Source organism: Convolutriloba macropyga, chromosome 14 (assembly GCF_964194025.1).
Source record: "Convolutriloba macropyga chromosome 14, txConMacr16.3, whole genome shotgun sequence".
NCBI lineage: Eukaryota > Metazoa > Xenacoelomorpha > Acoela > Convolutidae > Convolutriloba > Convolutriloba macropyga.
The window spans coordinates 7,560,153-7,578,246 of record NC_134481.1 but is presented as its reverse complement, the minus strand read 5'-3'; the positions used below and the strand labels follow the sequence as shown (position 1 = coordinate 7,578,246).

Sequence of the window (18,094 nt, the reverse complement as noted above, 5' to 3'; positions counted from 1 at the left end):
GTGATTAATTTTCAGCAAGGCTCACTGATAAAACGTCAAAAGTTTCAAACTCCAGGACGGGCCGATATGTTAGGAGCATCAGGAATTGGATCAGGATTTGATAGCTGAAATAATTTGTTCTGAAGTAATTACTTGGAACACAGAGAACAGGATTGAGAATTCATTCACCGAAAGTCTCGATCAAGTTGCTCACAGTTGAAAAATTGTCAAAAATTGCTACAATGTTCTCAGTTTTGTTGAAATGTTGTTCATCAGGCTGCTCTCAAAAGAATATTAGTAGCTGATTGACCCAACGGCACCGCTGTATGATACGCACGTCTGGCCGTACTTAGTTTTTGCTCGGGATTCAGTAGTAGTTCATTGATATTTCTCATTCTTGAATGTTTATTTTGCGCTAAAAACAGGTTACGCAAGTTTGTAGGAAGAAGGAACAATAAGTTACTCTGTTAAAAATGAAAAATGATTTCCAGGTCATTTTTAACTCTGTCCTCGATGGAGAGCCAGTACAAACGACTAGGATATTCAGAAGTTGAAGAAGAAAAAGGTGCGCAAAAATATGCTGCACAGCCTATTTTAAAGCCCGAGGCTTCGTAATAGCCTTCTTCGTTACTCGCGATTACAAGGAATCACTATCAATTGGTGAAATGATAAGATTACAAGCGTGAGTGTTTCTTTGAGCAATGTCAGTTCCGAATTTTGTAATATTGTTGAGATAACATCAGGTTTAATTAATTGTTTTTCAGAAGTTAATCTAATTAAAAATTTGATCGACGAATTATTTTTTCCCGATTTCAAAGTAAACTCTTGGCCTGAACGTTGCAACGGTTCATTTAGCGTGACTTCTCTATTTCTGCCAAAATTATCACCTATGTTTTGTCGCTGTTGAAACATAGGTTCGTTTAGTGGAATAACAAATCAATGTCAGATAGGGTTGCGGGTAGTGTCGTCAATAGGAGGAGGTTCGTTTTTATGAAGCGGAAAATATACATGACCCTAATTGGCATAAAAATGATATAACAACTTTTTTTAACGAGATAATCGAGATTGTGAGAAGATATGGAATACAGATCCACCCTTAAACTCTAATAGACCGGACACTGAGAGTAGAGATTTCATCAGGCAAAAAAAACATATATTACTTGAACACTTGAATACCATCAGGCAAAAAACATATATTACTTGAACACTTCTGTTGTTTAGTTAGGACCTGAAAAGGGCAAGTAAATATTCTTTCACGACAACTTTTCCAGTGATCGCAGCTATATATCTGAACTTGAATTGTCAAAAACGGCACTTAGGTCTAATGACTCAAATCACAGAATCCTCTTTTTTGAAATTAGAAACATTGACTTCATTACTGTTTCGCGGGACCTGCCTCTGGAGTAAGCGGACTGCATTACAGGAAAGTTACAGGATAAATGTAAAAGGGAACTATTTGTCACAATGCTTTTTTCTCTAAACCTTCAGCAAGCAAAGAAATACAAATAACTGGCCGATAGTTCTTCAGGTACTCTGGATTTCAGTTTTCTTTTTTAATCAAGGCGTTATCAGTTCCTTATTTGAGTGATCGAGGGAGATGCCTGTTCTGCAGAGAGTGCTTAGTTGTCAGGAACGGTCACTGATAGAACCGTGGAAAATTTCTAACTTTAGAACGTGCAGATATCTAAGATGGAAATAAACTGTCAAGCTAAGAATTGCACCGTTTCAATGGGCGTTTGAAAAATTTGCTGTGAAAAAAGCCTCGGGTGATTGCTTGATACCATGAACAATAGTTTCTGAGCTTTTTTGGATTCAAAAGATTTTGGTAATCTGCTAAAATATACCTCCTTGTCCCTCATGGACTTCGATCCCCTTGAACACCTCTCCAGGTGCCATTTCTTAAAGCAGGTATAGAACTGAGATGGAAAATTACATTACATATACACTACAACTATTTTGGATGCGTCTTAAAAGTTTGCTACTGGATTGGAGTTTTGAGGTTTGTCATTGAGAAGTCAACTAATTAAACCAAAACCGATCTTCTAACTGTTCTTGAGCCCCCTCCCCGACTTGAACAGTTCTATTTGCTGTTATGAGTCGGTGTGGACAAATTTATGCAGGTTGACAAACCTTGCACTGATATTCGTGTGTGTAGCATAATAAGAGGTGAAATAAACATATTATAATTATTGGGCTAATTATACGTTATATTTGTGTACACTTAAGGTTGAAGATTATATTCTATTCGAAACACAGTTATCAAGTTTAGAAAAATTCATCCATGAAAACAATAAATTTCCAAGATTTTTCAAAGAAAAAATTTTGGTAATTGATTAGACAATTAAAAATGTATTTTTAAAAAGTTGCTCCCAAACGAAGTTTGAAGCAATTGTTGTAAAGCAGTTTGAAGCCTTGGACGTTTTCGTTTTAATGATCTAAATTTATCTCAGTCTTAAGTGCCAGCAGCTGAAAAGTGCACCAAAATTGACGTAGTTTTTAATAAGTATTATTAGTGGTTATAGTGGTATATAATAACCTCTAATGATGTCATTTGCAGCCCCCTTCAGTGATTTTAGTTACCCCCAGGAATTTAGTGAAGCAGGCTGCAGTAAATTTGAGCTTCCTCAATAATTCGAGAACTACTCTTTCGACGTTAATCGCTTACTTTTTTTTACTCAGTGTAGTCAGGTTTTCATATTTCAGTTCATTAAACAACAATTGTCGATTTTGTCTGGAGACAGTTTAAAAGTTAGAGCTCCTTACTTTTTTCAAATAATAGCACTATTAATTTGATTTAATTCGTAGCGCCCTGTTTCCAACCTATTCCAATATCTGCATTTTTCAAGATGAAATTGATTTTCATCGTTATTTATCTGGTTGTAGGTAAAGGAGAGCACATTCAACTGCTTCCATTTGAATAACATAAGTACATGCAGTTGCTCTCAAACTAATTTTTTTTACAATTATTTTTGTACCTGATATTAAGTGACCGGTTTTTCGCTCGATCGATTCAACCTTTCGTCAAACGGAACGGGATAAACTCACAAAGGCGGCTTTAATTTGTGTAGCTCTGTTAGAACGTCTATTTTCACAACTCAAGTTTTATTTTTAAGAAACCATAGCAGAAGATCGAATTTAGTGGTTTAACAATTTTCAAAATTTTTTAGGCTAAATTTGTTTATAAATATCCTTGTAATGCTAGCTATTAATTTGTTTTTTTTTTGATTGGGATACTTGATGACCTCCTTGTAGTCATATTATGTAAATGGTTACTTCTTACTTGTGAATGTGATGGGTGTAGGAAATAAACCCCACGGAAGAAAACCCCCACTTAACTTCAGATAGGAAATAAACCCCCACGGAAAATAACCCCCACGGAAATAAACCCCCATTTTAAAATTGAATTTTGGTTCTGATAGTTTGTTCGGTTGCGATAGTTTCATATCAAGTCCCACGGGCCGCTGAGGCATGGCCATGGCCCGCAAGGCATGGCCAAAGGTGCTAAATGCACAGTTCTTTAATAGTAAAGTGGGGGTTTATTTCCGTTGGGGTTTATTTCCGTGGGGGTTTATTTCCTATCTAAAATGAAGTGGTTTTTTTCCGTGGTGGTTTCTTTCCGCAACCGGAGTGTGACTAAAGTTGGCATAAATTTAATAGTTGTACGGTAATTTTTATAGTTTGAATCTTATGGTGTATTTGAGGGCCGTTTCGGTTTTTCTCATTTATACCTGGGGCTCGCGTAGGCTGGCTACTCTCACCACTCCACTGACCTGCGTGTTGTTTGGAAGCAATTCATTCGAAGTTGGCCTGCTATTTTTTGTTATGTTTTCCTCTGAATTTTTGTATCCGAAAATCGGCTACATTAAATATTTGGCCTTTCTATGCTAGTAAAAGATTGACATTTTCGAATTCTTTAGATTAGGATCCCATTGGTCGTGGCGATGTCTGTTTGCTTTTGTATAACAATTGTTCATTTTGGAACAGCTCGCATTTGTTCGTTTTTATTTAAATAAACACATACACCCACCAGAGTGTGAGGTCGTGAAAAAGATGGAAAAAAGATGAAACGGGATGTGCTGTGTTCTAGATTAATGAAACAGTCAATTGTTATTTTTAGATGGAGAGTTGATTTTTTGTCACCAATCAGATGTTTCAGAATTGGATCGTTCTGGTTATTTTCTATATTTTTCTGTTTTTTTTTTAAATCTCGGATGCCTCCATTTAAGCTGAAATGAGTAGTGGAGTGAAAAAGCTTCTCCTTGGTGTTTAAGTCGGAGTATAAATATCATATTTTGAATATCGTATTTTGGAAGTTCAAAAATATTTTAAAGGCTTTTGCTTCACAAAGCTATTACGACACAACCTCTTATAAGCACGATATTCAATAGCAAATTATTCCATAAAATTATCATAATGGCACAAGTTTCTTGCACTGTCTCTCAAGTTTCTTTTTATGAATGAGTCCATTAAGTTCTTAAGTCCTTCAAGTTATTTTAATGAATGAAAAGTTTCTTATCTTACAAAATTTTATGTTCTAGCTATCCTTTAGTGGCGCATCCTTTTAGACTTCAAATCGATCGAACTTTTTTCATGAGCTCAGCCTTCTTTGATTTCGTTATTAGCGCAGAGTTCCTATTGTTCTCACCTCTGAAAAAAGTGTGAGAACTATATGCCAGCCCTTTTTTTTTGTTCTGACACTTTTTGACTTCTTCTTGAGGGCACCCCAGGCTAGGAGTTGTGGTAAAGAAATTAAAGCTCATTACCTCTGGTTTTTTACTACGTGGAAAAATTTGAAGTTTTGGCCGATTCAGGTCAATTAAGCCCTAGTTTTATTCCAATTTTCTAAAATTGATTCATTCTTTCATTTCACATCATTAGTGGTGTTGTCAAAGATATCAAAGAACAGCAATGTTTTTATATTTTTGAAATTGCCACTATCTAGATTTCAAATATACATGAAAAAATGCGCTTTTGAGAAAAAAAATTGGACAATTTTCTCAACCCATTTGTAGCCAATGGGTTTCACTTATTAAGTCATTTGACACCTTTTTTTATTTATTTTGAAAATTCATTAAATCTTGCAAAACCTGAAAAAATCTTTTTAAGTCTGTCATAAACCGTTGATTGTGTTTGAAATTTTGAAAAAACTAAAAAAATAAAGAAATGCAGGACAAGTCCTGGCAGAATTTTCATTGACTAAACAAAAAAAACTTGACTGAGAATAGACTATGAATGGATTGAGAAAACGATTTAGAAAATAATCAGATGGAAAAATGAAATAGTAGTAAAAGTCAATGTAAAAATACCGCATGTGAGCAAAAAACCACTAGCGAGAACGGCGAATTTTTGTTTAAACTGCTTTTTCTCACTCCACTTGGAATTCAAAGCAAAAAAAAAAATCTTTTCGCAAAAGCAATTAATTTCTCGCTCCTTTTCCTGTATCGGCGTGACCAAAAGCATCACTTCAATTCAACTTCAAAAAGCATGAAAATGTGTGAACAGCTCTCAAAAAATATAGCTACCCAATACAATTCAAATTCTTTGAATTGTAAAAAAAACAAGGCGGCTCGTTAATGTGCGTTCGCACATGATGTTCCGACCCGAGCTCATCTACATTTTTGACTTAATTGTCAACCAAATGAAGAGAACAAAAATAGATGTTTGAATTTAAAAAAAATGCTACATTTTAAGTTAATTAAACACACTAAATTCTGCCTCGATGAAATAGCAATCATAGGTTTCATTCATGTGACATCAATAACTCACCACAATAAGTCGTATGGCAAAGAAAAATACATCAAAACCACGAAATTTTTGAGAAAACCCATAGTATCAAAGTCAAAAAATTCTAAAGCTTTCAACGGAAGGCATTTAATACGCTAAATTATGCCTAGATGATGTGACGACTCGGATGTTTGTCATTCAAAATTTATCAATAAGACATTACAACAAGTCAGTGACTATGAAAACAACAACAAAAACAGGCAAAATCCAAAAGTTCGGTAGAAAATTGAGAGAAGAAAGTGTCGAAGCTATTTAAACCATAAGCTTTTTCTCTGAAAACTTTTTCAACGATCCATTGAACGTCTTCACTAAGCCAATGGGAGCCATCAGTATTAGGATAATGTAATAACGATTTCAAAAGGAACCAAAATTACTAAAAAAAAATCCAAAAATTATAAAAATTATGAAAACTCGTGCACCGAAGTAAAAAAAACCAATAGTTAGAAGACAAAACCGCTAACTAGATAAATTGTTGCTGATGTAGAAAAAAAGCGGTTCTGTCATTACCGAGACTGATTCACAATCCACGAAAATAAGCTTAAGATTGATTTATGTTCAAAAAAAATAAAATAATATTTTTAAAGTCTTTACAGCCATTAAACTTTTAAGCTTTCATAGGAATTCAATGAATACGCTCAGCTATACCACGATGTGAATACAAGGATGTTTATGATGCCTAGGTAATCAGTAAGACATCACAATATGTCTTATGACTATGAAAAAAAAACAACAAATACAGGCAGAAACCAAAATTTCTTTAGAAAAATGGAAGAAAGTGTTGAAGCCATTTAAACCATATTTTTTTCTCAGAAAGTTTTATCTATGATCCTTTGGACGTCTTCACTAAAGGAAGATGTAGCCCTCAATATTAGGATGACGTGATAAGATTTCAAAATGAACCAATAAAACGAAATGTCCAAAAAAATTTTTTTTAAAAATTTGAAATCTTGTGGCATTGAAGAAGTATAACCAATAGTTATTTGATAAAGCCGCCAATGATGTTGCAGTGGTATGAAGGAGTTCAATCCTGTTTTTACTGAGACGAACTTACAGTTCACAAAAATAAGTTTATGATTTACTAATTTTAAAAAACTTTCGAAAATTTATTTTCAAAGTCTTAACAGCCATTTGCTGTCCATTCACAGCACTAGATAGGTTCACTTAATGCTCATTAGCAAATCTATTGCACCTTTAGTCAACAAGTTTATGCCATAGGATTATAAAACTTTAGTAAAACCTCAAAAAATAAATCAAAATTTCATTTGAAATTTCGAAATTTGAGATACGAGTCCAAAAAAAAACATGAGCGATCCCTTCGAAACAAATTTTTTGTTCATTGGGCTTCATTTGATCGTAACAGAGGTTTGTCATTAACGGAACTTCGATATTAAAAGTGTCTAGTAGTCTCTAGGTGACTTGAAAAAACAAAAAAAATGCAAAATTTTCTAAAAAAGAGCTCCCAAACCTAATTCGAATTTTTTAATATTAAACTTCCCTCTAAGACTAGAACTAGTCTTTATTATCTCCTTTCGTCTATTAAAAACCTAAAATTGATTTACTTTTTGGCGTGAAATCTAGTTTTGAATTAAATTTTTCGTAGAAAAAACGTTAATTCGAACGAAAATTACGGTAAAAGTGAACAAAAGTGAACCAAATATCCAGTGTTCACATGAAACTTTAAACCTCGATAACTCCTCGAAAAAAACGAAATTCGAAAAAATCTTTTTAATTTCGAACTCTACGCTGGACGACTTTTTTAATGATACCACGCACATTTCTCTACGATGAATATATCGGTCGGCCAAAATTCACGGAAAAAAAACCCATTTGAGTATATAGTTCCTCCCCCCACAAGTGGGGTCGGAACAACTAGAAGCACTATAATAGCCAGTTGAGATGAGGGCGGCTATTAAAGGTAACCGATTGACACAGTGCGATTTGCTCTAAAAAACCGAAGAGCGGTTCGCTTTGGTGATACCCAGCTCGGGATTTTGATGCTGACATTAGAGCGAGAAACTGATTTATGTTTGCTTACTTTTGCACAAATTTCACGTCATCTTAGCTATTTTTCCGTTACATGAATTTTGTGCATTTTTAAACCATAAAGTTTAATAAGTTGTCTCAATTATCTTTCTTCGAGGAGCTTCACATAACTAGATTCCAGAACAAGACATTTTGTTTGTGTTTGTTTGCCTTACTAATATCACAAATTATTGTAATAAATTAAACAAATAATAAACTAAACAAATTAAACTAATCTATAATACTTAGGCCTCTATTTTTGTCAAGTCTTTGAGTTATTATTTTTGACTTGTCGCGTTGTGTTTCAAGATTTTTCATTTTATCTACGTATGCCACTTTTTAAATCTTTTGCTGAATCGAGGCACCTCAGTCCCTCCACCTAACCATTACCCCACTACCTCAACCCTTGACTTCTACATGCGAGTTTCAGTCATTCATATGTTTCCACATAGAGTATTGTTATATGCAGTTGCGGAATAAAATCTGATGGCTACGAATAGGCTGAACTGGAATATTTTTCTTCTAAATACGGCATGTGAAAATATTGCTTCTGCTATCTGTTCTTTCATGTTTTTGGTTTGTTTTGATTATCGAGATAAAGCATGAATGTTTCATTGCCCTCAAACTAATTTTTTAGCAATTATATTAGTCCTTTTGTCTGTTTTAAATGCGATTTTTTGCTTGACTGATTCCTTGTCTGACACATTTTCTTTTGGTCCTCAAAAATGAGATAAACGGGTAGCTCTTGGGGGGCATTGATTTCTATTAGAGCTTTGTGCCTTACTAGTTTCTAATAATGCGTTTCACCAAAACTGTTTGGGGAAAAATTTTATGGTCTAAAAGGCGTTTCTTACCCTCTTAGTCCCCTCCACCCCCCCCCCCCCTCAGTCCCTCCACCTAAGATCCACTCCCCTTTAACTCAACATCCCTTGTCCACCCTCCTCCCCCTGTCGATTTGAACCCTTCTCTCATCCAGCTCTAGCAACCGTACTCCCCATCGCTTGCCTCCCCCTACACCCAGCGCTTGCCTCCCCCTACACCCAGACTCCGGTCAATTCGACATTAATGCTAGCATTCCTAAGCCTCAGCTGGCTACAATCGAAGCCAACCACTCGCCGGTCGTTTGAGAGAAAGTTGTCCGACGTTAGTCGGTCGGTTTTGTTTTGTACCTTTCTTCTGGTTTTATGCTTCTCACTGTAGTTTTTCGTGATCAATTAATACTCAAGAGCTGTTTTGTAGGTGTTGCTTCCTTTTTGTACTTCCAATTTTTCGTCGGACAATTTTTGTCTGGCCCTTTTAACTTTTGTCCTTAAAAAAGGGACAAATAGTTAAAACCCAGAGAGCATTAAGTGGTGGAGCAGCTTTCTTACACCCTTGCACCTTACTAGTCTCAAAGTCTGCGATTCATCGAATATTTTTTGAGGAGACAGTTTCGTGTTTTGAAGGGCGGCTCTTAATCTTAAAGTGTGACCCCCTGAGTGACCCCCAATCCATCCATGTAAAAGTGACTGTATTTTAGAGTAAAATCTCAAACAAGCAAATGGATTACTTCCATATAGTAGAATTTTGGAGAATAATTCTTTGAAAGACACGGCAAGGTAAAAAGTTTGAATCCGCTGTGTCTCTTAAATGTTTTTGGCCTCTCTGAGTATTATCAGTTGAAAGCATTCAAAAGGTTATTAAATTTGCTGCAGCTAAATTGGATAATTTTTGAACCGATTTCACTGCGTTTCGAAAGAATATTGTAGATATTTGGTTGTGAATCGATACTGGACTTAATCTAATCCACTTTGACACAATTTTTTTCTCAAATATTATAGATTTTGAGTTGCGCTCCTAATTTATGTCTGATTGTTAATTGCTCTGAAAAAGGTCGCTTGAGGTCGCTTTTAGGTCGCTTGACTTCTTGATTTTTGCGTGATCTGAATTTCTCAATTTAAATCTTAAATTGGTCCATATTAACCTGTAATGCCAGCCCTTCACAAGTTCGCTGACAATATATCCCCTCCTTGGCTTAAGTAGGCCCCCTAATTGAAAACCGGCCTGTCGTTTGATAAAAAGTTTGGACGACAGTAGTCGGTGATGATTCGTTTGCTAATTTCTTGATTCGGTTTGTAATCAATCTGACATTTCTGTTCGACCATTTCAAAGTTCAGTGTTCACGAAAAACTGATTAAGTATGCTTACTTTATATTGCACTTTCCTTACTTTATATTGGGGATATATTGCACTAATTTCGCGTCAGCTGTTATTCTGTTACATTCATTTTGTGTTTTCTGAAATAAAGTTTGATAAGTTGTCTCAAATATCTTTCTTTGAGGAGCTCCACATAAATAGATTCCAGAACAGGACATTTTGTTTGGGTTTGTTTCCTTTACTGAATTCCATAATTTACTTCTAATAAAATCAACTAATAATAAAATAAAATATTAAATATTACTCAGCTATTCTTCTTGTCAAGTCTTATTAGAGTTAATATCAAAACTTGTCGCGTTATGTTTCAAGGTCTTTCGTTTTTTTTAACATACGTATGCCACTTTTTAAATCATTTGTTGAATATGCCCTTGACTTCTACATGCGAGTTTCAGTCATTCACGCTTTTTCCAGTTTGCATTAAAGCAGACCTTGCTCAGCGAACAAATATTAGAAAATTGAAGAAATGTTTTGATTGAGCGAGCAGAGCTCTCTAAGAGCCTTACGGCTTGCTAGTATGTAAGTATGCAATTCACCCGAACTGTTTTGAGGAGACAGTTTCGTGTTTTGAAGGGCGGCTCTTAATCTCAAAAAGTTTGATCCGCTCAGTCACCCCTCAGATACCTTGATATGATGCATTTTAGGCTTTCCAATGAAAATTTGGGTGCATTCTGTTCAACGCACAGAGCAGGCGAGACTTCTTGTTTACTTTTTCTACGCGACTAGTTGAAAGTCAACAAATATTACTAGACTTTCTGTGTTATTCATAGACAAAACCCATGCAACATGCCTGATTCAATCAAGATACTAGCTCAATGGTTAACCATTTCGTACCCTAATCGTTTTCCTAAATTTATATGCAGACATGTATCAATGGTCCTATAAATTCCTATGTTATGCAATTTGGGGTTCACTGGGTCAAGAAATTGCAGGGGGTTGACTAATCAAACGATGCTTCCCCCCTGATTTGAGGTCTAAGAAAGAAACCCCTAAGGAAATGAACCGCCGTGTTTAGATTGAAATTCGGTCGTGATATGTTGTACGGTTGTGATATTTTCATGTCAAGTCACACCGGACGCTAAGGCATGGCTATGGCCCACAAGTCAGCAGTATGGCACTGTTTTTAATGAAGGTTGTCAGAGGAGACATAAAAATATCTGTGTGCATTAGTGAATACGATCAAACCTGAAATTATTTTGAGTAAAGAAGGCGGGGGTTTTCTACACTATGGGAAAGGAATTAGTGAAAGGCGTGGTCAAGATAATACGCTTGGTAATGGGTAAACTGTTACAAGAAAAATATGATCATATCAAGAACTTATCGGAACTGCAGATAACTGCAGAAAAAAATATTTCGAAGTTTGTCTGAAACTTTTCCATAAGACTTATATAAAATTGCTAAGTTTTGCCCTAATTTCATGTCCGCGTAGCTTGTTTGTGGTAAGTTTTTTTCAAAACATGAGTTCTGTGCTTCCTTAAAAATATAAAATTTGATCAGTTGCCTGAAATATCTTTCGCATGAGCAAAAACTAATCGCTTCTTCTGGTTATGTGGTGATCTCATTTTGTTGAGAGTTTATCTGTGCCCTGTTTGGTAATATCTGATACTATCTGCCTAATGGTCAATATTTCTCCGGAAGTAAAAGACTTCATAATGTCCGTATATAAGGGGTAAAATGTGATATGTTGTATACTCAACGCACGTGAATATTGTAAAATCAGAATATGAGTGTTATGAGTTGCGTCAGTTTGAGTTTCCTGAGAACTAAAGTTTTGACTGTTTTTTTGCCAATAAATCATTGTAGATTCTTCCTATAATTTCATTCCTAGTTTTCCCCAAAAATCCTGTATAAGCCTTAATGATCTTATTTATATAAGCATTTTTATTTTATATACGTGTTTTATATTTCTAAAATGACCAGTGCCGTTTTTGCTTGTATTGCGGCGTTTTCTTAAACATTGCTTTATTAAACATTTATTTGCATATTTAATTTTGCATATTAAATAACTGAAACGTCATACGGTACTACGTAAAGCGTATTCAGTTTGCTTAAATAAACGTTTATAACCACAATAGCACACCAACACAGCTCGGCCAATGAAATTGAGACACGCCAAACTTCAGTATTATTAAATGTTTATTTCCACTCAGATCAACAGAGTATAACGTGCTTTTATCGATAAAAACAGCCAGATTTTTCCTTTTTTCCTGAAGTTTGTTTCATTCAATTTATTGAAACAGGACATCATATCCACTTTTGCTTTACGCGTTGTTATAGTTTAATTTAGTTACGCGGATATTTAATTATCGCAATTTAGAATAGACTCAAATTTGAAACTGCTTTTTTAAACGTATCCAACTTTGTGCTTGAGCGTGTTGTAACTTATTACTGGGAATTTTCTGGCAAGTATTCAATTACTAATCTTAGTTAATATTTGTTATCATTTCGACGTTATTTGGAGAAGGGATCTAGCTGCTCAATTTCAGATTGTCTGTATGAAATTGTGAAGATTTTAGAAAAAACTGAACTGTGTGATTGAACTGGAAAAAATATGAAGACTTCAGTTGAGATAGTATTATGTGCAGTGTTGTGTTGTGTCACTTTGACCTCAGCCCTCTATTCGTCCTCTGATTCTGTGATTCAGTTGACCCCTGCCAACTTTGACGCCCAAGTGACAAATAGCAAGGACTTGTGGCTAGTCGAGTTCTACGCGCCATGGTAAGAAACTTTGTTTCGAAAGCTACAAAATCATTAAGAATCAGCCCCCCTTTAGTTGACAACATATTTTGACTGCAGAGAGACTTTTACTTGATAAAGCTTTGCGCAATGAATCGCCCATTGAATTTTTCGAACAATTAATTTTAACCTTGTAGCTTACGCTTACCGTGAAAAAATGGGTTTCTTGTCGGGGATCGTCATCTGGTGATTTATGCTAGGTTTTGAAAATACTACAGGTATTTACTGATACAGTATTTAATTTGATGAGCAAATTTAGGTACTCGTATACCTGTAAGAACACCTAGGTTTCGGTTGTCACATTTAATACTTGCAATTAAGTATTAAATGTGACAATAGAAACTTAATTGCATTTTTTAAGGTGTGGACACTGTAAGAACCTTGCTCCCGAATGGAAAAAGGCGGCAGCTGCTCTTCAGGGAGTTGTCAAAATTGGTGCTGTAGACGTTGACGCCCACCAGGAATTCGGTGGACGATTCGGTATCAAAGGATTCCCAACCATCAAGATCTTCGGAACCAACAAGAAATCACCAACTGACTACAACGGTGCTAGAACTGCAAGTGGAATAGTTGATTCCGCCATGGGCGAACTGAAAAAAATAGTAAACGCTAGACTGGGAGTCAAAGGCGGATCTTCGGGTGGATCTGGGGGAAGTGGAAACAACAAAGACGTGATCACGTTAACGGAATCGAATTTCGACGAAATGGTGATGCAAAGTGAAGATATGTGGCTAGTTGAGTTCTTTGCTCCCTGGTGCGGGCATTGTAAGAAGCTAGCACCCGAATGGGCAAAAGCAGCCACTGAGCTGAAGGGCAAAGTAAAACTGGGAGCTGTGGATGCCACTACGGAAACTGGCCTGGCCTCAAAGTAAGTTTCTCGTCTGAACATAATGGATTTTCAGCACCGATTTTGTCGTGCCCGATCTTTTGCCAATAATTCCAAAATATAACAAGTTCAATGAATTTAAATTTCAATACTGTGAAATGTATGCAGATCGAAATTAGTAGTTTTGAACAATCTTTTCAGCGACTTCTTAAAAATCTTTAATTGGACAATTTTTTTTTAAATTAGTTTGAACTAAGTTTTAAAGGTTTATTTAGAGCAAGCTGTGAAAATGGGCCAAAATATAGGTTGACGATATTTTACGAAGCGAGGTCAGAATGACGGCCGCTAAGTAGAACTTTGTAGTGTGAACAAAATCAAGGGCTCAACAGAGGCTTGAACTTCATTTATTGAGGACAAAATTTGTGTTATTGTTAGAGCTAGACGGGATTTTCCATTGTTTTGCTATATCAAACTGTTTCGGATGTTTTTATTTTTATTCAACAAGATACGGATTGACAGGCGTTTAAATACCGATCTAGTGACACTTGAAAAATTGGTCTTATTGTTATATAATTCGTAGATACCATCGCGTATAAGTTGTTTGTAGTCTTCGTGTCTTTCTAGAGATTAATTTCGCAATGTTGTTCTATGTTTTCCTCTTATTTTTTCGCATGGTATACTCCAGCGAATTTCCATTCTGTTTTTTCTATGCTAGACTAGAGGCTTTTTAAGCGCGATATAATGCGTTCTGTGGACGTCATAGGAGTTTGTTTACCTTAGATTTAGCGGTTACTTTAGATATAGGTTTAGTGGTTTTTTTGTACTTAATCGAACATTAATAGGCACAATGGGGCTCCTGTTGTTAGTAGCTGAGATAGTACTTTGGTAGCTGAGAGAGTGGTGGTCGCGTCAGCTGGTAGGCAAGCAAGCCAAATTTTGAAAAAGAAGTCAAGTAAGCCGAAAAAATTGGTCAAGTAAGCCGAAAAAAGAATTTCGTAGTATGAATTCTCACCGGTGGGCTCGCTGTTGCGGCAGAGCGATGATAATGATAAACAGGCATTGGTGCGAATACGATCTAGGGTCCCTCTTTTCGAGGAGTTGAGTCCCGTGAGCCTCAAGTCTCCTTAAAACCATCTTTCGGGACATAGCAGAGCTATATATCGTTTTAGCTCGGCGATCACAGTTCTGACTTTACTCTGTGATGCTGTTTCTCTGACTATCAATACATCTATTTTGTGTGGACTTTGACACACTATTCCCTGCTAGAAGATTTTCATTTCAGATTCTAATTGTTCGCAGGCATTACACAGTTCCCTCACGTCTCAACTATACCTACCCTGCTTTCGTTGCCTTCTAGCTAGGAAATTCAGGTTGATTAAAGTTCTCAAGAGACTTCCAGGAGTCTTGCTAAATCACTACTGGATAGTGAAATTCACATCTTCTACTAGTCTTGATTTCGGTACTTGTTCACTTTGGAGCCGGAAAGACCATCTTTTGCTCATTGGAAACATTTCCAACAGGTAGCAGTCGGTGAGACATGACTGCAAGAGCCATTTCTTAACTGGGCCTCAAGAACCATTTTATAAAACGGCCTCACTTTTGTAACCTGCTCACAAGGGTGCTATTCGATACTCAAGCGTTTGCCTTCGCTGATAATTATCGGACTGGAAAAGAAATCGAACAAAATTTTTTTTGAGTCTGAGGTGGCTTGGTCAGGGCACACTCAAACTATCTGCTCCGCTTGCTACCGCCAACTGAGCTGGCAATGGTTACCCAGGTGCACGTCAAGGTCCTTACAACTGTTCGATAGGACTAGGGGGACATGGAAGTGCTTTCTAACGGTTGTAACGACGTTTCACAACCATTTGTCTTGCTCATTTGAAATCTGCTTTTTTTTGTTCATTCGTCCATGCATTTTTGCGTCATTTGCGTGCGTGACGTCCTTTTTTTCACTTTTAGGGCAGCGAGTTTTTCTTCATTCGGGATTTTAAGTGTTTGGTCGCGCTTGACTTGCCTCTCTCTGAAAAGTGACCTCCTCACTGTAAGAGATTTGCTTACTATAATTGAAAGAGATAAGACCAACAGAGTGTACATCATTCTAATTGAAAGTTGTTTGAGAGCATATAATAGAAGCAGCAATAAGTGATACTTTCTCTCTCTCATACTTATTCTTAATCAGAATATAGCATTTCAGCAATTAAAAAACTCTGAAGTTATCGTAGCCATTTTTTGGTTGTCCATCAGCTATCTGTTGTCGTTTTGGTCTCTTATCTGCTTCAACCAAGAGCAATATAAAAACAGGAAAAATAGGTTATCAGTTTGTAGAGTGCAAATAATGATAGAACGTAATTTCTACCAATTGTTTGGGTCATATTGGTCTTCACTGCTTCATTGATTTTTAATCTGATCATTTGACTTTTGTCCCTGCATTTGACTTTTGTCCTTGTTAAACTGGTAAAGCCAGAGTGTATTAAGTCTATGTTCACTGCTCTCAGTGCTCTACCTGTCAAATTATTTTTCACCAAAACTGCAGAAATGATAAGCTGTTGTACAATTTCAATATTTGGAGATAATTTTTGAATGTTTTGACCTCCGACTGTTGTTTTTTTTACCATACCCACTCCCGCTAGGCTTGCTTGCTTAACTTTAAGCTACTTAATACCAAAGACAACCCAAAGCCAGGAATTTGAGAGCAATTCTCCCGATATTCTTTGGTTTTGTTTGATATTAGCATTAAGCTCAATAGCCCTAAATTTAGAAGGTAACTTAGAAGGTAGTGCAACCATCTAATCTAACTGCAACTGGACACAGAATTAGGACGCTTTTTGATACTTTGAAACACGAACTGCCAATTTCCTTCATTTTTTTTCGGTTTTTTATAAATGAAAAAAGGTAAATGGGGCAATCACGGCTATATTCCCGCAATTTCAATTTTAAATTGTACTACAGAATCTATTTTCAGGTATGGAATCCGAGGATATCCCACCATCAAATACTTCCCTAGTGGCAAAGCTGCGAAGCAATCTCCTCTTGAATACGATGGCGGACGAACCTCGAGTGACATTGTGTCCTGGGCCGAGTCGAAGACAGTCGTGAACTACCCTCCACCTGAAGTGAAACAAATCACGTCACAAGAAGTGCTCAAAGAAGCTTGTGAAGAACATTCCATCTGTGTGCTGACTTTCTTGCCTCATATTTTAGACGACATGGCATCTGGTCGAAACAAGAATCTGGCTCTCATCAAAAAAGTTGGCAATGAGTTCAAACAGAAAAACTGGGGTTGGGTTTGGGCTGAGGGAGGTACCCAACCGGCTGTTGAGAATGCTGTAGGCGTCGGAGGATTCGGTTACCCAGCCATGGTTGTGATGAACTACAAGAAGAAGGTCTTCGTAACCTTGAGAAGTGCCTTCGATCAGGATCACGTGACTGAATTGCTGAAGGCTGTTTCGGTTGGTAGAGGTCGAACTGAACCCTTGCAGATGACTGAGTTGCCAAAAGTGGACAAAATCGAAGCGTGGGATGGAAAAGATGGAAAACCTCCGGTTGAAGAACACGATGAGTTCTAATGGAGCGATTTGAACCAAAGAACAAACAAAAGTTGCAAAATGCAAGTCTCTGAAAACTAAAATTTCATGTTCAGTTCATATTTAATTTGGGCTTAATGTCATACATATTGTCTTTTTACTCTGTTGTGTTCAAAATAAGTTGATAATAATGTATATTTACAGATTTTTAACTATGTCAAGTTTATTGAAATATCGTTGGCTGTTGTTAGCATAATTTGTAAAAAAAAGATGTCTTATACCATTCAGTGTCAAATCTGTTTTCCGGTATAATGATATAGGATGTTGAAATATATGGTTTGTTGAACTTGATGAATAAAAGTTACTATTTTAGACCTTTTTCCCAAAAGCTTTAAGCATTGGAGATTCTCGAGGGCTTGATAAAAATAAAAGTTGCCTTATTGGACTTTTGTGTAGTAGAATTGCTCCTAAGAGACATTTTTTTTAGCAAACGAAGTCAAAAGTGCTGCTGACTTGAGCTTGGTCTTGCAGATATAGTTTTACCGGTTTATTTTTGTTGCTCTCAGGTAAATTTTTAGGAATTATTTGGTTATTATTGCATTCCGTTTTTTTGATAATTCATATAATTGAGGAGCAGAATTAAGAGTTGCAATGGTATATAAATGGAGTGCATCTTGCCGCAATTGTCGAGAAGGCATGAATTAATGGCATAAAGGTCAAATTATAAAATTTTTGGATCATATTGTGCACTTACGTGCTCAGAAATATAGACCTCCACCACACCCGCCTATCTTTTGAAGATAATTTGTTTGAAGTCATTCATCAATGCTAAATAAAGTTGAAAATATTGATATGAATAATATATTGTCCCTCTGCAATATTGTCCCTCGATTCGGACGAAATAAAATTTAAATTTGTGAAAGCAAGCATTTCCAGGATGAAATTCGTCCAATAGGTAAGTTTTTATGCTTATTTAGAAGTTTTGAAAAGGATGGAAATCTAGGCTCTGAATTACTAAATTTTACGGGCT

At 36.2% G+C, this 18,094-nt stretch overlaps 2 protein-coding genes across 2 annotated transcripts in view; both read left to right on the top strand.

Annotated features, from left to right (window-relative positions):
- The window catches only part of LOC142353430 (retinol dehydrogenase 12-like), a 58,120-nt gene that overhangs the window by 8,337 nt on the left and 31,689 nt on the right, over positions 1–18,094 (top strand). The window lies entirely within an intron of this gene.
- Positions 11,956–17,436, top strand: LOC142353510 (protein disulfide-isomerase A6 homolog). The gene is made up of 3 exons (XM_075405763.1): positions 11,956–12,696; positions 13,076–13,582; positions 16,503–17,436. The coding sequence occupies exons 1-3, from the start codon at positions 12,530–12,532 to the stop codon at positions 17,104–17,106; spliced, it is 1,278 nt and encodes a 425-aa protein (XP_075261878.1). The 5' UTR covers positions 11,956–12,529; the 3' UTR covers positions 17,107–17,436.